This window comes from Patagioenas fasciata, chromosome 2 (genome assembly GCF_037038585.1).
Source record: "Patagioenas fasciata isolate bPatFas1 chromosome 2, bPatFas1.hap1, whole genome shotgun sequence".
NCBI lineage: Eukaryota > Metazoa > Chordata > Aves > Columbiformes > Columbidae > Patagioenas > Patagioenas fasciata.
Genome location: NC_092521.1, coordinates 63,989,281 through 64,015,840, shown reverse-complemented (window position 1 = coordinate 64,015,840; position 26,560 = coordinate 63,989,281). Strand labels below are relative to the sequence as shown.

The 26,560-nt window shown below is 43.1% G+C and overlaps 1 protein-coding gene across 3 annotated transcripts in view; it reads left to right on the top strand.

Annotated features, from left to right (window-relative positions):
• Positions 1-24,780, top strand: part of RIPOR2 (RHO family interacting cell polarization regulator 2) — a 72,384-nt gene extending 47,604 nt beyond the window's left edge. For 2 of the 3 annotated variants that reach the window (XM_065830944.2, XM_065830945.2), the window contains exons 9-23: positions 67-110; positions 1,168-1,293; positions 3,239-3,387; positions 4,517-4,646; positions 5,198-5,344; positions 6,759-7,451; positions 10,061-10,245; positions 12,080-12,248; positions 14,060-14,195; positions 15,132-15,293; positions 16,253-16,411; positions 17,455-17,657; positions 19,162-19,245; positions 21,201-21,291; positions 23,159-24,780. In XM_065830944.2, the coding sequence (XP_065687016.1) occupies positions 67-110; positions 1,168-1,293; positions 3,239-3,387; positions 4,517-4,646; positions 5,198-5,344; positions 6,759-7,451; positions 10,061-10,245; positions 12,080-12,248; positions 14,060-14,195; positions 15,132-15,293; positions 16,253-16,411; positions 17,455-17,657; positions 19,162-19,245; positions 21,201-21,291; positions 23,159-23,259 (2,579 nt within the window). In that variant the 3' untranslated portion in view covers positions 23,260-24,780. The remainder of the gene's footprint in view (positions 1-66; positions 111-1,167; positions 1,294-3,238; positions 3,388-4,516; positions 4,647-5,197; positions 5,345-6,758; positions 7,452-10,060; positions 10,246-12,079; positions 12,249-14,059; positions 14,196-15,131; positions 15,294-16,252; positions 16,412-17,454; positions 17,658-19,161; positions 19,246-21,200; positions 21,292-23,158) is intronic. The other variant, XM_065830946.2, reaches the window with a different exon arrangement.
• Positions 24,781-26,560: the final 1,780 nt, after the last annotated feature.

The following is a 26,560-nucleotide window of genomic DNA, read 5'->3' as shown; positions in this document are numbered from 1 at the left end:
TGCTGGGCACCCCTGTGCTCGGCAACCCAGACCCTCCCACAGCCCCTCCGTGTCTTTCCTCCTCAGGTCTGGCTGGCTTCGCTCGGCTCTGCCCCGGAGATCAATATGAGGTATGTCTGGGTTGGTTTATAGTTTGTTTAATAGAGAAAAAAATCAAAAGGAAGGCAGGTTTCTGCTGCTTTTTACATCACAATGAATAAAGCCTTTTCACATCAGCACCCCAAGAAACAGCTATTATTGTCCCTGTATATGCTCTGAAAAACCTTGTAGTTCTTTATATGTCTGCCTATGTCAGGGCATCTGTCAGAAGACCTGAAAATTACATTCAGAGCACTGGACGATGGCTATTCAAAGGACTACAAGCTTTTATATATTTTTTTTAATTCTAAAAATTTCTATTAAAACAAACAAGTAAAAAAAAAAAAAAGTTAAAAAAAAAAATCAAAACCTGCTTATCATTTAAGTGTCTCCTTCTCACTGTCTTATTCATGATAAATGTTTCTTATTTCCCTGGAAAAAAAGTGTATGCCCCATCCCATGCACACAGAGCAAATAGGACAAGTCTTTGCAAGCATCCTTTACTGCATACTTAGACTTCATCATAAAGCAGAATAGCAGAAAGACATAGAAGAATCATTTCTTGAGACCCAGATGTTACCTGCTCTGAAGCAACATCAGGATCTCCAGTCACTGCAGCATTCCAGTGGAGTACATCAAGAGCAGGTTAATTGGGGATGGATTAAAATGAAAGCCTCCAGCTTTATGCAGAACTGAGCTAACCCTGCAGGAAATGTGCAGAAGCTGTAGGTGTAGAAAGGCCACAGGGACTTTCATCCTTCCCCTCACAAATCTTCTGCTCACCCCACTGCTGCTTTCCATGTAAAGACAGTTAAAATTCCTGCAGCTTCTTTGTTATTAGTCATCTATTACATGATGGTGAAAGTTGGGGTGAGGGGTGCCTTGCCCAAAGGAGTCATTAGGAGAACTGAGAGGCAGAAGTTCTGCAGGACAGACCTTCTCCTTCTGGCTCGATGGGAAGCAGATTGGCAGCACCTGTGCCACTAACTCTTCCAACCTATTTCAGACCCTTTCCCCTGTTCTGTTTCTGGTGTTTGAGCATCAAGGGACCAGATTTCTCAAGAAAATAAGAGGATTTTTCTTTTCCAGATTTTCATGCGTTATGGTCGCCAGCGATGGAAACTGAAAGGCAAGATAGAAGTGAACGGCAAGCAAAGCTGGGATGGAGAAGAAATGGTTTTCCTCCCTCTCATTGTTGGACTGATCTCCATTAAGGTATGCATGCAAGCGAGGCAGGACTCAAGAACCTACCTTCTTGTGTGCCATCAGCAAAAACACAGCAGATCATCATTAAAGTCTTTGGAAATGAGCCATCATTAGTATTTCCAACACACCTACTGAAGTGCTATTAGTATTGTCCAATCTAGATGCTACAAGACTGTAATCAGTTGGGCAGTCCTGTGGGAGAGGTTGTCCTAAATCTGCCTAGACTGGTGTCATAGCCATACTAACACAGGCCTTGCTTCACATCTCTCTCCAGCAACTCAGATTATTTGCACCAAAGCAAGGGGACATTATGAACTTCTTTTGCTAACAGCATTCAGGGAAACAACAGCAACACAAAACCCAAACCCAGAAACTCCCACTGCTGCTGAGTTTATTTAATACTGCTCAGATAAGAGAGCAGCATCTGCTGTTCTGGAGAAATAGACAGGTCTCTCATTTGAACACATGTAGGGGCCATTTGGGCATAAGCTGGAACAGCCCTGAGGTCCAGTCCCACCGTCCTGTGCAGAACAGCAGCGCTACAGTATGAGGTAGCAGTGCTGTGAGGTTTCCGCTCACAGTGAGATGGGGGCCTGTAGAAAAATCTCTCAGACTTTTTGGCAGCTTCCTAAAGCACAGCAGTTCCCAAAATTTCTTAATGCCTGCAAGCTTCTGCTTTCTTCTGGCTCTGTGCCTCATTCCCCAGGGAAAGAACAACCTCTGTAACTCCTAGCAGTCAGCAGTGATTTTTCCTCCCAGACCAGAGTCTTTCCACCACTGCTTCATCCCCTCATTACTCCAGGCTTCCCCACACAGTTTTCTGCTGGCTGAAGGTCCATGCACCCATGTGCTTTCCTTCCAACAAAGCTCCAGCCCAGAGATATCCATTCCCTGACCCCTGTCTAGAAATTGCTGCTAATAATTAAGCCAGGTGTCCCTGCTTAGGCAGCTTAAACAGGGGAGTGTCTTGAAAGTCTCATGTGAAATGTCCCACTTAGAGACTACAAAACCTTCATGAAAAAAATGCAAGCAATTACAAAACCACCAACAAAATAATCCCAAATATGCGAGACAGTAGGTTTTCATAGTCAGCCAAGTTGTGACACAAGATGACTCACTCTCCCTAATCTAACACCACAATTTTTAGAGGGAAGTTTAGGAGGGAATTCTTTCTTACAGTACACAAGAGCTACAAATGAGAGTCCCAGTACTATTAAGGCTAATGTACATATTCTCATCCCTTTTGGACTCTCTCCAAAGACTTTCACATAACTTTCAAGCAAGTAGCCAAAGCTTTCTTTGTGTATTGGAGCTGCATATATAACTGTCCCTCTAAATTTTCAGACAGATATATGTGTAAGTGTCAATAGTGCTTTACTCTGCTCCTACTACAAAAGCATACCGAGATCGTTCCTCGCCAATAAATCCATGGAAGTCCTCACCAAAGACCATCATAGATGCAAACAATTACATGGCTTCAGAATTACAGGAGACAAACACATGAAAGCGAGCTCCCCTGGGAATTACTAAGTAGTCCAGTTACATCAGGACCTTGCCTGCCATGAAAATTGTCAGTTACTGAGAGAGTATTAGATGGGAAAACATCCAATATGCTCTCCCTCTTCTTACTCTCCCCTTGGGCTCTGCTTATGGTCACTGCAAAAGACTAAATACCAAGGCCAGACATCCCCTTGGTCTGAGCCAGCATGGTTGTTCTCTTCTGACACTCATAGAAACATAAAGAAAATACAGAAGCATGATCATATGTAACTATATATTTATTTCAAAAAATAAATCTGATTTTTCCCCTAAGTGATGAAAATGCAATGAACATAGCCCTATTTTGGAAGCCTTTTAGCAAGGGGTCCAGGTCAGAAAATCAAAACCATTGCTTTGTAATTAAAGATTGCAATGCCTTGTGTGGTCCTATGTGTCTTGTTCTTGTCTCTTGCAGGTCACAGAAGTTAAAGGACTTGCTACTCATATCCTTGTGGGAAGTGTTACCTGTGAAACAAAAGACCTGTTTGCAGCTCGGCCTCAGGTGGTTGCAGTAGACATTAACGACCTTGGCACAATAAAGCTGAATCTTGAAATCACCTGGTAGTAAGTAGAGCTGTCTGGTTGGTCACTGAGTCAAGCAGTTGTAAAAATTAAACTAAAGAGAAAACATCCATGTGGTCTCTTCTCTAGTTTTTGCTCCCTGCTGAGGCCAATGGGGAAGGAATTGTGGCCCACATTTGGGAGATGAGAATTAGTTCATGGTCAGCCACAGGTTACCTGTGGCACATGGGTCTGTGGCTAGGTTTAGCTGTTACAGTACAAGTGGTGAGTACTGACACCATGATGCCTGTGGAACAGATAGGGATGAGAGATCATAGAATTGCCTGAAATGTATACTTCTCCAAGCTCAAGAAAGCGGCATAACTGAGTCCTCATATATTCATTAGAATTTTTTAATATTAGTGTAAAGTTCTGTGAGGTTGCTCTGGATTTACACTAGCATAGCCAAGTGCAGAAGCTGGGCCATCTTTAAAAACTGGCTTAAAAGGGATTCATATGCCATGAAGGTGGTGGGAAAACCAGCATTGTCCATTGTAGACATGGTGCTTAGGGAGATGATTTAGTGTTAGATTTATGGTTGGACTCGACGATCTTAAGTGTTTTTTCTAACTAAAATGATTCTATCATTCTGTCTGTGTTGGTCAACATAGATGAGCTGATGGTGTTAGGATCCAAACACAATTCTCATGGCACTTTAACAAAATCGATAACTGTCATTCTTCAAGGAGCATTGATGCTTTTGGCTTTTACAGTCATGTATGCCGTTTCTTGTAATGCAATAAACATAAAGCCAGCAAAAACAGCTACTGATTTCCTTTATAAGGCAACGAGCTCTATTAATAGTAGAGCAAGTTTTTCATTAGTATGTGTGACACTTGTCAGCTCAAATCTGAGAATACTTTCCATGTGAGAAGAATAGCATCAGACTACACTACATAAACGATTTCTGAGAGCAGAATACTTTTATCAGAACTGAAAACCACGCTTCTGAGCCTGGTGTCTAATTAACGACATTTTCTTTTAAACACTTCTCCTAAAAAATTTGCCACCTCCAAGTTTTGATGTGCTAATAAACAACCTTTTCAAAAATCCTTTCCATGGACCTGAAATTCCTTCTCACTGAGCCTAACAACCTTCTTTTTTTTTTTTTTTGCTGCTTGTGTGCCTGTAGTCCCTTTGATGTTGAAGATTTGACCCCGTCCACAGGAAATGTGAGCAAGGCATCTGCTCTCCAGAGGAGAATGTCCATGTACAGCCAAGGCACTCCAGAAACGCCAACCTTCAAGGACCACTCATTCTTTGTAAGCTCTGTTTGCCTTCATGTTTACGTAATGAGAAGCCCTAGAGCAGTTCAAACACTGCAAATGCTGCATTGCTTTACATGTCTAAGCTTTTTTCCCCTGATTTCAGCAGGTTACCCATACAAATACTTACAAAGCAAGTGCATTCCTAGCTGCTAATCCTAAAATGTGACTATGATCCTGGCATCTTTGAAACTAAGTGGCCAGTTATTGCGTACCTATTCTTCTTGCCTGACTGCTATAACACTTGAATAATCTTTCTGAAATGTGTGTTGATTTTGTAACTGTAGCAACCGTTCTAGAACTAGTATTTTTAATGCATCCCATGGTCAATTTTGCCCCTGTACCAAAGATATTGACAGGGTGCTCTTACATTTTGCATGAATCAAATTCTGAATGCTTAATCAGGACTGTGTATTAAGCTGAATAGGCCATCTGTACAGATATGAATTTAAGAAGTGCTGCATCCCATGCCTGTAATTTAGTACTCTGCTACAAAACATTCCTTTAACTTGCCCTCCCTCACACCCTGTTTGCTTTAACTGTTGAAGAAATGGCTGCATCCCCTTCAAGACAGGCCAAAGTTGACAATCTTAGATGCTCTGCAAGACACTTTCTTTGACAAGCTTCGTCGCAGTCGCTCTTTTAGTGACCTGCCATCGCTCAGGCTAAGCCCAAAAGCAAGGCTAGAGCTATATGTGAGTCCTGGATTTGGTTTGGTGAAGGGTGTTTTTGGTCCCTGTGTGGCACCTCCGTTCCCACGCATGCTTCTTGTGTTGTTCTCTGTTGCAACTCACTCATTTTGCTGACTGATTAGAGGAGAGAACATGACTGTGAGAGCCCATGCTGCTCACATTAAATCAAAGTTCCTTTTGGTTTCTGCAGGGATAATGATCAGAAGCCAACTATCTGTGGGCAGAGAGCAGGGCAGGAATACAAGTCAGCATGATACTTAAAAATGGCCTGCTACACTGATTGGTGTTATACATTCACCTAGTAACATGACTTTCAGATGCTAAAAGCATACCCCCATCAGGGAAAAGAAGAAATTAACCTTTCAGTATAATTATGTTTAGGGAAAAAAAGCTGCTAATAGTGCTGGGGAAAAAAAAAAATGCAGGTTTTGGACATTTTAATCTTATGCACCATACCAACATGTGAATGCCTACAGTTCTTTCCAGCAAATTGTCAGCAAAATAGTAGTTGCCTTTCATCTGTGCTGTGCAATTCTATGAGTTGGTCACTTAACAAAGTGAGATTTGTAGGTCAGACAGGCAGGTTGTGACTCCTATAGTGATTTTTCCCCATAGGCCAGTCAGAGAGATGAACATACAGATAGATAGATAGATAGATAGATAGATAGATAGATAGATAGATAGATAGATAGATAGATAGATAGATATGCTGTGATCTTTTTGGGGTCTGTATACACTGTTTTCCTTCCTAAATGATCAATGTACTGGTCAATACACCACCACCACAAATTCTTCTGTTTCATTTCAGCAGAAACGCATGTTCAACAGGACTCCTATGTAACTCATGTTCAACAATTATAAGAGATACCCACGCCATATACAGAACATACTTTCAACAGAAAAGAAATAGCATAGTAATATCACTTTCAAAATCCCATGAAACTTTTGGAGTGAACTGTGTTAAATTTTAGAGATTGCTATTTTAGAAGTCAGAAAATAAATACAACAGAAAACTATAATGGATATGAAAATACAGCCAAGGTGGCTTAAGTACAGCCCCATGAAAAAGACACATGTCACAGGAACTGGAGCAGTACAGTGGAAAAGCTGTCTGAGGAAACCTGGTAGGACGAGCAGAATTTGGGTCTCTGTTCTGGGACTCAGTTCCTAGAGCTCTCTGCTTAACAGAGAGATGCTGAGCTTGGGTTTTCCAGCAGTTTTCCTGCTGAAATCAGGACCCATGCCAGATGAAAGCAGAAATTGGATTTGAAATATTTTTCCCATATCTCAAGTCTTGAATGCTTCTCTAATCTTTCTACTTGCATTTTTGTTTCCTGGGCACAGGAAACAAAAAACAGTGTTGTTTTTCTTTCCACGGCTACATGAAAAACATTTTCTCTCTTCGTTACCTTTTCAGTCGAATTTGCCAGATGACGTCTTTGAGAACGGGACTGCCACCACCGAGAAGCGGCCTCTCTCTTTCACTTTCGGCGACCTGCCTTACGAAGACCGTGTGCCCCCAGCCAACGCAGCAGAGTCCTCTTCTGCTCACGTCAACTCCAGCCCTGACATCACTGCCACCCCTACCCAGCACCGAGCCCTCACGTCCTCCAGGAGCTCAAGCCTGAACTGCAGCAGCAGCAGCGACTCCCGCAGAGACTCTGTTGCTGAGCCCAAGGACCTGCCGTCCCAGGGAGAGGGAGCAGCGGTTGAAAACAAGGTCACCCCAAGGGCAGCTCCTGACGTTTGCCAAAACAACTCCGACGCTGGGAGCGATCGTGTCTTTATAGAGACAAGCGTCCCAGTGTCTCTGCTGCAGGACACGGATGAAGGTTCGGAGCTTAAGCCTGTGGAGCTGGATACCTACGAGGGCAACATCACAAAGCAGCTGGTGAAAAGGCTGACGTCGGCTGAGGCACCCGTGACCCCAGAGAAGCTGCCATGTGAGGGATCCATTAGTGGGGAATCAGAAGGATATAAGTCTTATCTCGATGGAAGCATTGAAGAAGCCTTACAAGGGCTTCTCTTAGCTCTTGAGCCACATAAAGAGCAGTATAAAGAGTTTCAGGACCTGGACCAAGAAGTGATGCGTCTAGATGACATCCTAAAAGTGAGTACGTTTTTGGAAAATACTACTGTAAAGAAAATCTGAGCAGGTAGAATCTCCTCCCCTGCCTCACAAACATCAGAGTAGGCTTTTTGGAGATCAGTAAAATTCCTTAGTTGCAGTAGATTTGCTCCTGCTTGGAGCATAATGTCACAGTGTTGCATTTTTAAACTTGTCTGCAACCTGCTTTCTATAGCCTTGTATCCTCAAGCAATGGATCTTTTAATCTACTGGAAACCTGGGGGAAAGAGAAAAGGTGCAGTGGCAGAGGGGTAATTACATTATAATCTTCTGTGAAGAAACCACTTGTGAACCCATTGCTTGTGCCATAGTGAAGACCAGATTATACCCAACCTTCTGTTTTTAAAATCTATGAGTCAAACCCTCAGTGGGTGTACTTTAGCCTACATGAACTCCATGGAGCTATGCAAAATTAACACCAGCTGAGGATCAGGCCTTGTAGCCATAGAAGCTGAATTTTCTAAATTGCCAGAGATTTGGAAGCACAAGTCTCACTGAAGGTTGCCATCCTCACGTTACTTAGGCTTTTCCCAAGACTTTTTCTTTTTCCCCATCCATTTTTAAAATAAGAAACATTCTGTCATTAAACCAGGATGGAGGTAACATGTTGAGAAGTATTATAGAAATAAGAAAAGAGTTTTGCATGTGTGTTTTTAATAAGTTTACTGCCGATCACTGTGACTCATATCTCCTCCATGAATAATAACTCATGACGCATTACTGTGCAAAGAGTATTATATGGGCAATAATCATTTCAAATGCTTCATATTCATATGCAAGTTGGTCTGCTAATCATTTAAGCCTCATCATTTAAAAACATAGCTGACGAGGAAGGAGAGAAGCATTTTTTCTTCAGCATTATCTTTTTACAAAGAAACATTGTTAACATCTTTGTTTCCATTGGTGTTTGCAGCTGCATGGTACTTTCCCAAATTAAACGCTTTTTTGACAGCCTGCAGCCCCTGTTTCTTGCATTATTTCCCAAGGATGTTTGAGCAGGCAAAGCTACAATTGCTATCATTTTTTAACTTCTTGGCTGCTCTGCAGCTTGTACAAAGAGGTCAACTATCCAAAAATCAGAGGGACAATGGAGACTGTTTATTTACACTCCTTTTATCAGAAATTAAAAGGCACAGACATGGGATGCAGGGGAAGAGAGAGAATGGATGTGTGCATGTGGGACTCCTACACACTGGAGAAGGATGCCTTTTCCAGATCTGCTTTATGTCCGTGTGCTGCCTATTGATCAGCTTGCAGACCAACGCTCGGCATCACCAGCAGCCCTGCTGGGCTACCCATGCACAAAGGTTGAGTTGGAATCCAGCTATGGCTGAAGAAATCTCACTTGGCTGTATCAGATGATCAGACAAAAGGAGAAGCCCACATCTTGCTGTTTGCTTTTGCCTGAAGAAGCTGCACTAGCAGCCCTGAAAGAAATGGTAGCTAAAATCATCGGTGCTGCTGAGGAAGTGGGATACAGCACCCATCTGTTGTGCCACAGACGTGATGGGAAGTGTGCTTGATCAGCTACTGACTACACGAACAACTTAAGGTGTCAAGCATCCTAAGTGCTAATGTATGACCATTATAGCATTAATGAATTGCACACAAAACTCTATGCCTCCTCAGTTCTAGAGGGTATGGTGCCAAGTCGGAACTCAGAGGCCAATGCATTTCTTTCTATAAGCCAGGACAAAGTTCTGGCGTCTGCCGGGGCCTGGAAGATGTGGTTTGTGGAATGGTAGTGATGGCTCTTGGCGGTTTCTGGTCACATAGTGAAGTCATTGCACAAACTGATGGAGTTGATCCCTCAAGTTACATTCAATCCTGCAAGGCGATCCTTGGAAGCAGCTCTGTGGGCAAGTCTGGATGAATCGCCACATGGGGCCAAGGCCTTTGATACTTTCTACAGCAGCAGCAAGGCTTACATCACACTTCTTCCCAGCAGTGAGATGCCATGGCTTCTCCCCTCTCCAGCACTGTTAATTCCTGAGTTATTGTACTGACTTTCTCTGTCACCTAGGAATCCAACACGTGATTGCCTTTTCCTTGATAAGCCACCTGGCTTCAAAGGCCACAAAAATCCTCTCATTCCATGATTAAATCTGCAGATATGGCACCAAATTCATCCCTGGCTAAGCTCAGTTGGAATTACATCTGGAATAAATCTGATAGTGCCATTGGATACATATAACTAGAAAAGTAATTATGGAATGTGCCTTCTGCTTCCAACTTCCAGTGTGTTAATTGCCATCTCTCCTTTTGGAGGATGCCAAAAGCTGTGTCACTTGGATTCAAGACGTACTCCTCATTTCTACAAAACACATGAAATTTTGCCTTTGAGGGTTTTCCTTTGGGGAACAAAGTGGGTAGGATGGGGATGGGAGGAGGAAGGGAAGGTTTTCCACTTCTCAGGCTTTGATTGTATATGCTATGAATATGAAGGTTTGAAATGAAACATCCAATAAAAAGAAGTTTTTAAAATAAAAATGAAGAATTTGAAAGTTTTAAGCTTTATCCTTTTTTTTTTTCCTTTTCTTTGAGTAGTAGCTAATATCTGGGGTTTTCATTGGTTCATTCTGCCTTTGCAGTGCAAGCCAGCAGTAAGCCGAAGCAGGTCCTCCAGTTTAAGTCTAACAGTTGAAAGTGCTTTAGAAAGCTTTGATTTCCTGAACACCTCTGACTTTGATGATGAGGATGGTGGTGGTGTGGAGGTTTGTAATGGTGGAGGAGGTGCAGACTCAGTGTTTTCAGATACTGAGATTGAGAAGAATAGGTAAGTTTGTAGTCACTGCCAGCTGTGCTTATGCCAAACTGATACCCAAGCTCTTTGTCGCTAACAGCAGTTCCTGGTGCACACATTACTCAAGGAAGACTGCTTGATGGGTTATAGGGTCAGAGAGTTCCCTGTGCTGCTGCATAAAAAATCTTTAGCTTCCAGGATAATTTTTTTTCATTTTCAAATATTTGCAATCTGTCCTCCAAAGGAAAAGTGTAACTTAAATTAAGCTGACATCGATACTGGCAGAGCCTCTTCCTTGACATAGGTTTGGACCTGGATTTCTTTGAATGTAATTACTAATTCCACTGTGGTTTTTCCCCCCTCCCTTTGTCTTTTCTCTCTAGCCAAATGAGTCTTTGCAGTGGATTAAGCTTGTCAGTAACAATAACACAGGGCCAGATTTAAGCAGCATGGTGTAGGTTTCCTTTGGAATGTAAGAGTGATGACTGGTACTCTGTTCATGGCCCTGCGTGTTACCTGCCCTTCTTTCATCACTTCTGGTCTTTCTGAGAGAAAAAAAAAAAAAAAAACAAACCAAAAATGCTGTGGTGTTTGTGCCGTGGTCTGCCATTGTCGTGTGACCTTAAGATGCTGTGTTTCAATCATTAGATCCTAAAAGCATGTTTGCATCCTCAGAGCTGGCACAATGCCCAACAGGCACAGAAGTGGCACTAAGAGCTGGGAGAAAGAAGAACATCATTCCCTCACACCCCACACTTTCTGGCTAGGAAGCAGTATTTCTTACAGCTTATTGTGGCTTGTTTAAAACAATTCGGGGTGCAAACAAGCAACCATCATGCAGATTCCATCATCTCAATGCATATCCTCTTTCCAGAATAAGACTTAGTGGGAAGAAAAACTTGGAAAATTGCATTGCTTGCTAAACTGGCAATCTGAGCTCAGTTCAGTCTGCATTGATTTAAGGATCTGGCTTTAACTAGGCGCTTTAGCATAAATTTAACTTAAGCAGCAAAAATTTAAGTTAGTTATAAGCTAACTTAGAAAATAACTGAATTTTTTAAAGTTAAAGTAGAAGTTAATATTTCCTTTCTTCCCTTCTGGCTCATGCCCGGACAGTGTAGATTCACACTTCCATTTTTAGATGTGTAAGTGTGTGACTCAGTGTAAAGACTGCAAGTGTTGAAACTTCTGAACTTGCAGCCAAGTACACTTGCCATCTGGGGACTGACCTCGGCCTTTGCATTTAAACATAGGGAGGACCATTTGGACAAGAAGACAATGTTGGAAATAATGATTTAAAACACAGTGAAACTAGCTTTACGCTCTTACAGAAATGACTGGCAAAGTAAACTGTACATGTTGTGCCTAAAACAGCATATGAAAACATCATGTCTCTTACTCCAGCAGTGGTTTTCCTTTTGTTCTGCAATGAGCATTAAATTTGGCACCAGGAGGACACCGAAAGCACAGAGCTGTTCTTAGCAGCTGGGTGCTTGGAATGGCACAAATTCTAATGGTGCTTAATCCAGAGCACTGGGGAGATAATTTACCAACAAGTGGGAGAAACCACTGTCACCACCAAGCGACAGTAACCAGGGGTTAACAAGGCCTGCTAGTGAGGGCATCACATGGCTGGATGCAAACTGGTCAGGGAACAGAGAGCTCTCCCCATGGCAGGGACAGCCCTTCCATGCCCAGCCAGGGCAGCACTGCTCCTTTGTGATATGATGTGTTCATCGCGAGGTTTCTGGCTGCTTTCAGCTCTTTTGCTGCTCTCATTGCTCATTGTCTTGGGTGAGCGTGTGTGTCTGTGTGCTGGCTGCGGCGGTGGGCCCTGCACTGACCTCCCTCCCTTGTCCCTCCCCAGTTACAGAACGGAGCACCCAGAAGCCAGAGGCCACCTGAGCGAAGCTCTCACCGAGGACACGGGTGTGGGCACCAGTGTGGCCGGCAGCCCTCTGCCTCTGACCACAGGGAACGATAGCCTCGATATAACCATAGTTAAGCACTTGCAGTATTGCACACAGCTCATTCAGGTACCAGATCTAGCTCATTTAGGGCATGTATTACAAAATCCTCCCTGCAGGCACTAGTGTGACTGCGATGTAGGGTATGAGCAGGCTGGCAAAGTCAGATAGAATCATAGAATCATAGAATAGTTTGGGTTGGAAGGGACCTTCAAAGGTCATCTAGTCCAACCCCCTGCAATGAGCAGGGACATCTGCAACTAGATCAGGTTGCTCAGAGCCCCATCCAGCCTGGCCTTCAATGTTTCCAGGGATGGGGCATTGACCACCTCTCTGGGCAACATGTGCCTGTGTTTCACCACCCTCATTGCAAACAATTTCTTCCTTATGTCTAGCCTGTATCTCCCCTCTTTTTATGTAAAACCAGTGCTGCTCGTGGGAGGCAGTGAGCCACATGGCTGAGACAGCCATCATGATGGGGTGAAGGTGACACTAGAAAATGCTCCATCACTTCTGTACTGGTCCATCTCACAGCAGAGACCTGATGTGCAAACTATAGGGAATTTTGCAGGTACTGCCCAGCAGGACTGATGGACGGTGCAGCAGATGACAGGGACAGCCCTGGGTTACAAATGTCCACTAGCTTCACCGGGATGTCCTCAGTGAGATCAGTCCCTGGTTAAGGCAGCACATGTCTTCAGAGGTAAAACAGAAGCCCGTGGCCCCACTGTTTAACCAAATCCCAGACAAAGCTGTGATTTTCAGGAGCAGAAACTAATTTCTGCACGTGAGCTGGAAAGATTGTCTGCAGCACACACTGTGAAGGCAGCGCACGACAGCCCCCCTGGGACATAAAAATTGTCTGTTTGTGCACGCAACTAACAAGCACAACCTTTTAGAGGGTTTCTTTTCAGAGCCCAAGCACGGCAAATGTGATTTTAACCCTCCAGCAAACCACTCTAGCAAGTGAGGGCGTCAGGGTTTTCCTGATGAATCAAAACATACTGCAGCTTCCTCTTTGCAATTATTTGGATCTTCCATCTTAGACGTAATTAGTTTTATTTTCCCAAAGGCCCACTGAAACAATACAGAGCAAGTTTGATTCCAGCACCCTTAGTGCTGAGCTGGACACTCTGCTGGCTCACAAGTGTGAGAAAAAGGGAAGTTTTTGGCTTAAATACAAGAGTACACAGTAAATATGCAGCTGGGGGAGGCGAACTTGAACTACGTCCACACATGGAGCAGATTTGATATGAACAATATTTACATGGAATGCTGAAGAAAATGCAGATGTCAGCAGCAGGGAGTATTAGCAAGGAAAAAGAACCAAATTAATAAAGACACCTGAGTAGTTAACCAGAGCTGAAATGGAGTGGAGAATGAATGACCTGTGGTCTGCCTCCAGGCAGATATGTCCTCAAAGTCCATGGCATATGTTGTACAAAAGTCAGATTAATATTATTTTCTGGCTTTGAGGCTTATGATAATGGATTCCTTCAGCTTTGCAGAGTGTATAAATCAGAAATTAGCTTATGCAAAAGGCTGCTTGGATACTCAGTGGGCCTGGATCTGAATGTAGATGTTAAAGATGTAAGCAACAATACATATCAACCAGGACAATAAAATTTCCAAGAGACAAAAACACTTCTGAAGTTAGAGATCCCATGGTTTCAGGCAATGAATTTGCCATTGCAGTTCTTCAGGTGCCAAGTGTTTTGGAGGTTTTTGTTTTCTTCTGAGGTTTAGGTTTTTGTTTTGTTTTTTTTGTTGTTGTTGTTCTGTTTCAGTGGGTTTTTTTGTTTGGTTGGTTTAGTTTTGTTGTTGTTGTTTTGTTTTGTTTCTACTCGATGACTTCTTCTCTTCCCATCTGTCTTCACCAGCAAATTGTGTTCTCCAGTAAAACACCATTCGTGGCACGAGGCCTCCTGGATAAGCTGTCCAGGCAGATCCTCGTGATGGAGAATATTGCGGAGATCACCACTGAGAACTTGGGAAACATCGCCTCCCTTACTGATGGTAAGACATAAGTTAGGGGGGGCTTATTTTTAAAAAGTTTTTGTTTGGGCATGTGTGCCTGCTAAAATAGTCGTTGTGCAGACCTCACCATGGCTGCAGGAGATGCCAGCATAGTCAGGTCAACTCACAATTACCAGCAGAGGTAGCAGTCAGTAGAGTTGGTCAGGGGCCTTATTCTGTTTGCAGTGTTGGTATCCAGAAATAAGCAGGTGAGAAGAGAAAGGACTTATGCTGCTTGATATACAGAAGATGCACAGAGGTCATTGCTGCAGTGGTGTGGGGATGTTGCTGTCTCTGAAGAGCCAAAATCTTCCACCTCTTTTTCCTGAGGAAAGACCGGATCTGCCTTTATACTATCAGAGGCATAAGACGTCTTCTCAAACAGTTTATCCAAAAGGCTATTTTTAGTCATCTCTGTGGAGATCTATTTAGATATTTGTGGTGGTGTTGTGTCTATTTTAAAACCTTGAAAGAGTCTGACAAACAGTTACTCCTGTGAACACTCTGGCAGAATAGGTAAATATACCATGGTCTATTTACTTGGTTTATCAGAAAACTGAGGCAAAATTGAGTGACTTATTCAAGGCCAGAGAGCAGTGCTAGGACAGGGACCAGTTTTGTGCAGACCATTTGCAGGACTCCCCTAGTATTTCATGGTATTTAAAAGGATGAGATGTCAGTGCCCAGAACTGAACCAGGAGTACGTTTTCTCACATCCTACCAGGGGAAACAGAAAAAAAAAAAACATGTTATGAGCTTGGAGTGAGCCCATGGTCATGTTCTGTGAAGGTAATGGCACAGGGTGACCCACTAAGCAGCAACTGTCCATCATTGGGCTGGAGTGAGATTTCCTCCACTCTTACCACCTTTTCTCTTCTGGGAGTTGATGTGTCCAGCACGGCTTTGTTTCATTGTTCATTTTGTTTCCTTCTCCAGCTATTCCAGAGTTCCACAAGAAACTATCACTGCTGGCTTTCTGGATGAAGTGTACTGGCCCTTCAGGAGTGTATCACACGTCTGCAGACAAGATGATGAAGCAACTGGATATCAATTTTGCCACCACTGTGAATGAGGAGTGTCCAGGACTTGCAGAAACAGGTACCAAGTGCTGCAAAAAAAAATTGTGTTGGTCATCAAAATGGAGAACAGTTGTATACTGGGCTTCACTCAACCTTCATTTACTTGTTTTCCAACCCCTTGGAGATCTGTTTTGCCATGGCTCCAAGATCTCATTCAAAAACTAACCCTACAACTCTTGAAACAGTTTTGGCCCAAAATGATCAGATCAGAATAGGACAAAAAAGGTGAGGTCAGCAGAAAACAAAATATTGTTGTAAGGTTTATGAGCTAATCAGGAATAAGTCTGTTCCCAAATGCAAGTTTGTAAGTAACTCAGTGAAGTAGGAATCCTCTCAATTTAATGTGTCTGTGTAATGTCCATTGGCCATTTCAGTTCACTGGGATGGAATTAATATGCATCCAAGTGAGTCTGAATATATAGGTTACTATTTGGAGTGAGATGCACCACATTTACCAGCTCTCCCTGGGCTAGAACAGGGATGTAGAGTGACTTCCTCATTGCCCTGGATAGTGTTTTTCTTCCTGCTCTGCACTGCAGCTCTCACAGACAGTGCCTCAAACTGGCTTTCTGCATGCCACATGCTCATGCAGGAACATAAAACAAATAAAGCGAAATCCTGCATCTGGGCCCACCTCCCTTGCTTCAGTGGTGTTGTGGAGATGCAACTGGCAGTGCATGTGGATACCTGTTTAGCGATTCAGGATATCGTTTGGGTAGAAAGTATGCTGTATCAGATAGGAAGCTGCACTACACATCCATAAACTGGCAGAGGTTCATCCTTACAAAGATATCCTATGGTGATGAGAGCTAGACAGGGAGAAGGTCTGTCTAGCTTCTAACCACAGTTGAGGTTAGAAACGTTGGGAAGCATCTGGCTTTGCAAATATGTTTCTTTCTGTCTTTGAAGTGGAAATGTGGCATTTTACCAGCAGCTTTTGCCCTCTCTGACGCTTCCCTTTTTCTGCGGTGCCTGCAGTCTTCAGGATCCTGGTGTCTCAGATCCTGGACCGGACAGAGCCTGTCCTCTACTCCAGCATGTCCTCTGAGATCATCACCGTCTTTCAGTATTACAACTATTTTGCCAGCCACAGTGTTAATGACCTTGGAAGCTATTTGCTGCAGCTCGCAAAAGAAGGTAGGATATCTAAATTCTGGTGGCTAACAGGGGAGTACATTAGTGTCCTTCTGAGCTCAGCACAAATCGGTTCAGCCCTGAGGCTGATTTTACAAAAGAAGTGGGGAAAGGGGGCAAGAAAGTGCCTTGGATATAAAGTCTGAATGCACCTGAACAGTTGTACATATAAAGGGAAAAGGGCTGATGCAGATACACCCTCAGACATTTCTATTTCCATATTCGAATGGGAAAACATATGTTGAAAGAGTTAGTTTTTAGAAAACAGCTGATAGTGGTGGGCTGGACCCAAGGTCTGTGAAGTTTTCTGTGCCCATGGCTTGGATGATGTTCCAGTCTTTCACCATCCTTTATGGAGAGACCTTCTGAAGTGCTGAGATCTTCTCAGGAGCCAAGGGATCACAGCACCTCAATGTTTGGCAGGCTCTGCTACCAAAAGCTAAAGAGAGAAGCAGATGCTCCACAGAGCATGCTAGACTGCAATCCCTGGCAAGCCAAGTTTTCTTTCCTATTTGAAAGGGAGTTTGAGGAATCTTGCCTTGTTTTCATTTTTATTTGGGCATACTGGGGAGCTTTTGCTCGAAAACCTGGAAAGAAAAAGGCACTTCAGCCCACCTTTGAAACACATTAGCCCTGGCGTTCGGTGGAAGACACCAATCTGCCTAGGAAAAGCTCTTGCAAAGATGCCCTGGGAGGAAATACACTGACAATACTGGGTTTCACTTGTTCTAGAGAAGATTTACATTTGCCAGCAGAAAGTGACATTTTGACAGGTATGTCCTTAACTCTGAGCAGGCGTAAGTGCCACAGTGCCCCACCCAGCCCATGTCTTCATCTCCTCTTCTGGTAGAACATCTGAGAAACTAACCCAGACAATCCCCCTTGTAGACATACTGCAATTTGGATGCATAGCAATTGCTCAGATGGGGATTTTTCATGTCCTTTGTGTGTATAGTAGAAATTGATGTTTGTTAGCAGGGAAAGGAACAGTCTGAAATACCCAGAATTTAAAATAAGTAACAAGGACCTTCCTCCTGCACTTCTAGCCTCTGTCATTCAAGTGCTGCAGTCAGTGAAAGATGGAAAACTGCAGCAAAATGTGGCCAAAATAAACTCCAACAACCTTCCACCACAGCAAGAAGTTTTGAGAGCTTTGGCTTTACTTCTCAATGAAAATAAAAATGAAGTCAGTGAGACGGTGGCATCACTTCTAACAGCTACTGCAGAAAACAGGCACTTCAGGGAGAAGGTAAGTAGCATAAAATCACCTATCACATAAGAGACCTGTGTCATCATGACATTTTTTCTGCCTGAGTGTCTCAAATGTCTACATATACAGAATAATTGCTCCAAGCTTGATTTAAACCGATCCTGAAGGATTTCCTGCCGAATTTTCCTGCGAATATCCAGGTCTGTTTCTGTCATGATGCCAGTCTGGTTCTACCTGTCATTACACTAAACATGTACTAACTAAAACTCTGCAAGTACTTACTGAGTGCTGTGCTCTCCATCTATCTACCGCATTTCAGCATTTCTGTTGGCCTGCCTCAGACTTGGCTTCAGTACAAGGCTTCAACGCAACAGTCCCCAGCATCATCAACATGCAAAGACATAGGTCTGAGATTTTTTTCTTTTTTTTTTTTTTCCAAAGGAGGCTGGCATCTATAGGATCTCCCATCATTTCTGGAGGGGTTGGTTTGCCTTGGGTGAACACAGCTCGGCTGTGAGGTCTAAGATTTGAGTCAGTCACAGATACCAAAGGCAACAAGCAGGGCCAGATTAAACACAGAAATGAAAGAGAAGGAAGAAGAGGAATAAGAAGAAATTAGGAGTTGGCTTCTACACTTTCATGGCCAACCTTTCTCTACTATCCTTCTTTTTCCCTGTGAGGAGAGAGCGAAAGAAAATGCAGCTGGAAGAGTGGCAGAAGGAAGAGGGAAGAGAAAAAGGAGCTCACTCTGTTGTTTTTCTCTGTTGATTCAGTCTCCTCTTTGCTTGCCCTCTCATCTTATCTTCCATTTTCACAGCCTCTTGGTATCTCATACCATCCTTCCTCCTGCCCACTGTCAAGGAGGCAGCATCTCAGGGAAAAAATAACTTTCTCTTGGAACAGGTGTGTGTAGCTGATACCTGGTTCACTGCCTGCAGGACGGACCACAAGGTGCCTTGTATGAGGGCACTGTGCAGCCTTATGCTGCAGATGAGTTCATCGCGCAGCCGACTGCCACCAAGATTTGCTGCCCGTGCTGGTTTTGTTCTCTCAGTAATAGCTACTAATTTCTAGGATCAACCCGTAAACTGGTTTAGCAGCTCATAATATCCTTGTAATAGTTATTTGCAGTCCCTCTGGGGTCCAATCCCAGCCCATTCACTACTATCCCTACATCAGAGAGATCATCTCAAGGATCAGCTCTTCAGCTATTTAAACTCTAAGGCCCATTTAAAGCTTTTTGGAGATTTATGTAGAAAGGCCTTCAAGGGTGCCAGATTGTGATTCTCACTTTAACGTGAACTTTTCCTCACCTACATCTGGCCTGAGACTTCAGATTCCCACTGAGCTGTACCTAGTAGCCTGGCCTGGATCTGCTGTAGGGAATGATCCCACCACATCACCTGTGCATCTCTGTCCCACATGTCACTGTCAGGGGGGTGGGCTGCAATCCCTCTGTCTTTACTGGCTTAGCAGTCTCTACACTCACCCTTCTGCTCCACACAGGCAGAAATGTTTTAATTGCTTCTTTATCTGTTTTCAGGCCTTGATTTATTACTGTGAAGCACTAACCCAGCCCAACCTCCAGCTGCAGAAAGCAGCTTGTTTGGCTCTAAGATACCTCAAGGTAAGAGAAAAGGAATTCAGTTGTGGCACTAGGCTTTATTTTAAAGAATGGACATCTGTGAGGTACAAATAATAAAATAGAAATTACAATAGCAGCAGCAGCAGCAGCGCTTTTGTATTGCTGCACTGCATCCTTTTACAGGTACTGTGCTGTCTGGGAATGGTTTGGAATCTTTGTTTCAGAAACAGCCAGGCTCTGCGACGATGACAAAGCTTTTTCCTCCCTCTCATATTGATTTGGGGAGACTTACTTCCACGCTACAGAGAAAAAAAATATTCATCTGCAGAGTACTGACTGAGAGGGGAAAAGATCATCCTCTCTCAGGATAAAATTAGCTGTAATGCATCTGTTTTTCAGCAGGAGAAGAGACAGGTCGCAGCTCATTTTGTGACACCACACAGAGTGGCCGTAGGCAGCAACTACAAACCATATGGACAAATAGCTGGTACATCTGGGTGCTACAGCTTCAGCTAGTGTCTGGTACCATTTCTGCACTCCCATGACAGGAAGGAAAGACGCTGCTTTTGTTTTGGCTGTACAGAGCCATGGGAAACAGCAGTCGCCTAAACCCAGCTGGTACGGGACACTGAGCCAAAAAAACGTGTTCCATCAGACAGACCCACTGCAGACTGACTATTTCTCCCTCAAAACCGGCCCCTGGAGAAGACATCTCTAAAATGTAACTTCATCCCAGACAGAACTGATACCATCCAATACATAATCCAATATTGTTTAAATACAGAAAAAACATTTTCCCCAAACAAGATGCTGGCAGGAATCTCACAGAGGCAACGGTGAAGGGCATTACACCTCGGCTGCATGCAGGGTGCAGCAGGGCTTGTGATCTCTCAGGGAAAGGCAGACTGGGAAACAGTGGTGGGAACTGGTGCTAGACACATTTAACTTGAGCAGTGTAGCCCCGATGCATCTCGAACAGTAAGAATGGCAGCTGCTGAAAAGAAAAATAGTGAGGAAAAGGACCTCTGTCATTTGGGATCTTCAAATAAAAAGCTGAAGCCTTTCTGACAGATGTTATTTCAAGAATGGGAATGCTCTGAGAGGTGACTGTGGATGAGCTAACCCAGTGGCAGCCTCATCCACATCCAACCATGCTGGCTGCACCAGGTCCCACTCTGCATCTGCGTTGCTGTGGCCCCATCACTCATGTCAGTATTTGAGCTGTAGTCATCAGTAGGCACCCACCGCAGTCTTGCCCTGAGTCAAGCAAAAGCGACCATGTTTGAGATGGGGTGGCGAGATTTAATGGTTGCAGTAGCTAAGCCCTGATTTGGAGCATTCTAGACCTGACCTGAGCCCCTCAGATTGACAAGGCTCACACAAATCCTGGCTCTGTGGCTCAGAGCATCTTCTGTGTGCCACACCAGCACAATACCTGCCCTTTCCTTTCACTAATCTCTCTTATTGTATTAAATAGCCTGCCAGAGACACTCTGACAGCTGCTTTCCTCAAAGGCCTGACAGTTTTGTAGAAGAGAACAGGATTATTCCTTGCTTTCTCCCCAAAATAGGAGAGGCGAGGCAGAAATGTGGAAATGTTGGTGAGTGCAGGTGTCAGTGAGGAGCTCACAGTGGAGAGAGCGGGCTGGTCAGCCAACATGCCCTGCTAAAAAGTCTGTCCTCATCTTTCTTGTAGGCCCCTTTTAAGCACTGAAAGGCTGCAATAAGGTCTCCCTGGAGCCTTTTCTTCTCCAGGCTGAACAACCCCAACCCTCTCAGACTGTCCTCAGAGCAGATGTGTTCCAGCCCTCTGATCATTTTTGTGGCCTCCTCAGACCCTCTCCAACAGGTCCATGTCATTCCTCATGTCCCCACCAAGGCCCTCCCCCTGGAGTAGGAAGGGCAATACAGAGGATGGTCACTGTTTCCACACAAGTCTGTGAAATAAAACTGTGGTGTATGATGCGATGCTAATGCGGTTCTCTTTGCACTTCCCAGGCTGCTGAGAGTATTAAAATGCTGGTCACGCTCTGCCAGTCTGACAACGAAGAGATCAGAAAAGTGGCGTCTGAAACCCTGCTCTCACTTGGTGAGTTGTCTGTCTTAGAGAAGTATTTGATTTTCTTTTTTAACAAGGCAGCATGTAAGGCACCTGAGTTAGACAAATGTGAGACTCTAAATCAAAACAGAACTTCACCTAGAGACTCAGGTTAGAAAATATGTATTCTTAGAAATATATAATTTTGAAAATCATGAAAATGGACCAAAAAGAGAGAAATAGAATTGTGTGAGTCTGGAAGGGGAAGTAGAAAAGGAGGAACAGTAAAGGAGAAGTTGACAAACAGAAGTAATTCATAATGAATTTGAATACCAAGCAGCCTTGAGGAGACAGGACTGGCACACTGCGTGCTGCCTATCATACACCCTTCTCTCGGGGATCCCCTCCTGTCACCCCTGTAGTGCCACTAGCACTGCCAAGCATTCACTGAATCTAAATGATCTTTACATGTTTATTTGGGCAGACCCCAGCCTGCAAATCCTCCTTGACACGGCACCTCAGGCACCTTGTATGGCACCTTGTATTGACCTTCATTTGTCCTTGAGACCATAGATACTCTGTTCATTAACCTGTAACCTGGCTGCATAGCAGTATGTGACTGCAAATGTGGCTGCACAGTTTCAAGGGCCCAATACCTCAGCGGAACAGAAAAATTGTATTTATCTGGGCCTTTAGGCTAAGCATGAATTTCCACTCCACAGCTTATGTGTCCATCTGTAACTGCAATTAGGCAAGCTCTTCAAACATACTCTCATTCGCCGGTTCAGCAGGAATTCACTCTGCTGCTGGACGCGTTATTGCTCAAGTTATAAAACAATGAGCCTAGAGACAATCTTGTAAGCTCTGGGAGATTGTACTGCCATTCTTCGAGATGACATACAGAGACCGTTTTGATTTCTAATGGCCAATTCAACACACTTGAGCTCAATGCTATCTGCAGGTGCCTATCAGTGACAGTACCTAAGAGAAAAGGAACTGAGATACACAAATAGCTACATTTCACAAACATAGCGCTTCCCGCTTTTCAGCAATATATAAGTAAAGATGTGGCTAGACTCACTTCTTTAAAGTGCCAGGAACTGAGAAGCGGGGGAAACTTTATACTGTTCAAAGTAGAAGTGGGTAAACCTCATCTGCCTCAAGTGTATCGCAGCTGCAGCTGAGACCTTGACAAGCAAACCTTGATAGGTTGTTTACTGAGACAAGTGTACAGATAGTGTCTTCTAATCATACAAGCCACACCTGCTTCTGTTGTACTCTAGATAAAACAAGCAAACTACAAGACAAAATTTAAAAAATAATGTGAACATTCAAAGCACATTAAATTTCTCTCAGTACTTTCTGAATTTGCCTTCAAGATAAGAAATTTTAAACAGGGAAAGAAGTTACTGGCAGATCAGTAGTTTCTAACAGCAAAGCATCCAGTATATTAAATGTTGTAGGGCAGTCATAGAATAATTGAAGTTGAAACAGACCTTTACGATCATAGAGTCCAACTATTAAGCTAGCCCTGCCAAGTCCATCTCTAAACCGTGTCCCTAAGAACCTCACCTAAATACCTTTTAAACACCTCTAGGGATGATGACTCCACCACTTCCCTGGGCAGCCTGTTCCAATGCCTGACAACCCTTCCCATGAAGAATTTTTTCCTAATATCCAATCTAAGCCTCCACTGGCACAACTTGAGCCATTTCCTCTTGTCCTATCACTTGCTACTTGGGAGAAGCGACCAACACCCTCCACACTACAACCTCCTTTCAGGGAGTTGCAGACAGCGATCAGGTCTCCCCTCAGCCTCCTTTTCTCCAGGCCAAACAGACCCACTTCCCTCAGGCACTCCTTATAAGACTTGTGCAATGATATAACACATAATTATGCTTTAACATTGTGCATTCAGGTGAAGATGGGAGACTGGCATACGAACAGCTGGACAAATTTCCCCGTGAATTTGTTAAAGTTGGAAGCCGCCGTGGAACTGAAGCTGCCACAGCTTTTTAGGTAAAAAAAACCTGCCTACATTTGACAGTCATTCAAGTAGGATGGAGCTGCACTTCAGTGTGGGGAACAGAAGGAAGACTTCAAAGAATTCTATGAGAGTGTCCCAAAATGTAGCAATTTACAGACTTCTTAAGGAAAAGCAAAATCTAAAACCCAGCTCAAGAGTTCCTATTGGCTTCTCTTTGCAGCTCATGATGGAACAGTTGGATGCTGAGTAACTGTACTTTGGTGACTGATTCATAGCAAATAATGTAATTGCACTTATTCGGCCTCAACAAACTTCTGCGAGTTTCTAGAATTTGGCACTTCATATATTTTACTACGACATTTCCCTCCTTGAAGTTGTCACGAAAGCTTGAGGTGTGTGATATTGTATTTAAGAAGTACAAGCAGGAGGCCACCTAAGCAGGACTGCAAAGATGCTTTTTCTTCAACCCTGAGCTGCCTGCTGCCATGCAGTGTCCCCAGCAACACACCAGCAAGCAGGGAACACCACTCAGCTTTCTCAGTTTTGTCTCAGTAATGAAATACATAGCAAGTTTCTTCAAGTTTTGCCTGCAGAAACAGCATGATGTAAACTCTGAAAGGTGTCACTTAGGTGACTCATTCTAAATGCCTCCACTGGTCTTTTATTTCCTTTCTCTTGCCCTCCAGCAACAAGCCATCATTAATCCAGAGAATCAAACAATCACATAGGTTTCCAAAAACTAAATGAAAAGGTAAAGCACATTTATTTATTCAGAGAAGTAGTGAATACAGCTAATTGCACGAGTCCCCAAAGCCATTTGGTCCTGTAAGTCGCAGGCAGGATTGGATTCCATACACTCTAATTAGTGATTCATAGCTTCTATTGAGTGATTTCAATATAAGCAACTAGAACAAACTGAAGAGGACTTGGGAGGGAGTAATAAACAGAGGGTGAAGTGAACATGTTCCCCCCCCTCACTGCAGGGATTAAAGACAGCAAGTACTTCAAACTGTTGATTACGAGCCTTAAGTTAACAGAGGAGGTGAATAGAATTTAACAGAAGAGTGTTCCTGTACTGTGTTCATTATGCATGAAATGCTATTTAGATGTCAGTTAAAGTATCCAAATTTGCATAGGCTACATAGAAAAGATTGCAAACAATTCACATCAAAAGGAAGCCTTGTGCGCCAAACACATTGGCAGGCAGGGGTCATTTTGTTTTGGTTTTTTTTTTTTTACTGTGAATGTTACAACGGTGTACATATCTGTATATTTATAAATATATATATTCTTCCTTTAAAAAAACGTACATTTTGTACAGTTCAAAATGCTTACTTGTTACTGAAGGATACAGACTCTTTGCAGAAGGTGAAATAACCATGTCATGGTTTTTATACCGTGCTTATTCCATCAGCTGAATTCTTCCAAGGTGTCCTTTTGTAAAGACTTTTCTCCCCCCCCTCCTTTTTTTTCCATTTAGTTATGTGACATTTGTACTCACCATATTTCCTATCACATTTAAGTTATAATAAAGATTATTTTTTAACTACTAAGCACATCAGTCCATATGTATAGTCACTCTATGAGCAACCTCTCCACTGTGAGGCTCATACAACCTTCAAACATCATGGAAGTAGCTCCCAGCACCAGAGGTGACTCAGAAAGAGCCACATACTTGCAGCTGGATTTGGGACAAACCATTAGGGAGTTGTTCAATCATAGTAAAGGAAAAGCCTTAGAGCAAGTGAACAATACATGTAGCAAGAACTACTGCCTGAAGGTGGGCAGAGAATTATAAGTTCTTGTGCAGCAGGAGAAATGGTGCAATACTTGCTTGTGCTTTAATAGGCACAACTCTTGCATTTTCATCTTTCTGCTGGCCAAGGTGGGGTGTAAGTGGCAAACTATTTTAGTGATTGAAATAAACACAAACCACAAAAGTAGGAAAAGTAGAGAAGGGGTGAAACTACAGTGAAAATGACAGCTCTTAGTTGTACCTCTGTGAGGTGAACCAAAGCTAATTTTAAAAACAAAGCTAATTTTAAAGACATCAGTTTTAAACTAAAATGCTATTTTGGAAGCAAAGGGAGGACTGTGCCCTCTGTGTTCCTTCTCTGATTGCTCCAATATGTTTGTGCAGGCCCTTGCACTCATCCCAGAGCATCAGCAAGAGGCATACACTATTTAAAAATGTGAATATTCTTATATTCCTGTATCTGTCAAAAGCTCCTACCTGTAATACATAGCATCTTGTCAAGAGCTTGCTTGTAGTTTCCATATCACAGTGTAGAACACAATTGCATTAAAGCAAAAGCTATGAAGTCATTGGGTTGTGGGTCCTACTCTGTCTCCCCAAAAATAAGACCTACCCCAAAAATAAGCCCTAGCATGACTTTTCAGGATTTTTGAGGAGGCTCAAAATACAAGCCCTGCTCCAAAAATAAGTCCTAGTTACAGTTAATTTAAAAAGTCAATTTAAATAGTGTCCAGGCAGCTATACATATAAAAAAGTAATAAGTTTGAGCAAATATTACTGTAAGACCCTGTCTTTATTTTCAGGGAAACAGGGTACATTCTGAACGGTTGCTTAGGAACAAGTGAGATGAGTTTACTCTCAAGCAAGCGTTAGTACCCTACATTTCTATGTACTCCTTGTTTAAGTTCAGAGCAAATCATCGTTGTGTTATCATTGAAGATATTTATCAAGAAAGACTCCACAAGGACGAGCAGAAAATGTGCTGAAGAGGATCCAGGACTGTTACCAAACATTTGCTGATTATTTGTTCCCATCTGTGAAGACAGACTTGTCTCTACAGAAAACACTTCTCTTCCTTTTGGAGACATTCAGGCAGATAACATGGACCTGGGGAACACAGAGCTGCCCGTGCAGAGCCAAATCTGCAGAGGGCACAGGGCTGCTCACAAATACAGGTACCATGTCAAATGGAGCTTGTATCTACTTAGATCTACTTACATCTCATAGTTTAAATCCACCCTTTGAAAAGCTTATTAACCTAAAGTTTATCTGCTCACCATTATAAACATAAAAACCCATGTACACAGCTCATCTGAAACAGGAGTGAAAACTGCTCTCAAAGTCAGCAAGGAAAATTCACAGGAATTTTAGTGGGAACAGTTAGACTGAATTTAGTTCCTATTGTGGTATCCAAGACTGACAAGCTTGAATGTGATATATAGATGTATAGAGGCTAAATTTCATTTTGAGTGTTAATGCTGTTTTAGAGAACTAAATAAAACGAAGGATCACATTCTAACACATAAAAACAAACAAAAACACCACACTCTTAATTTAAGAACAAAACCAAATGAAGT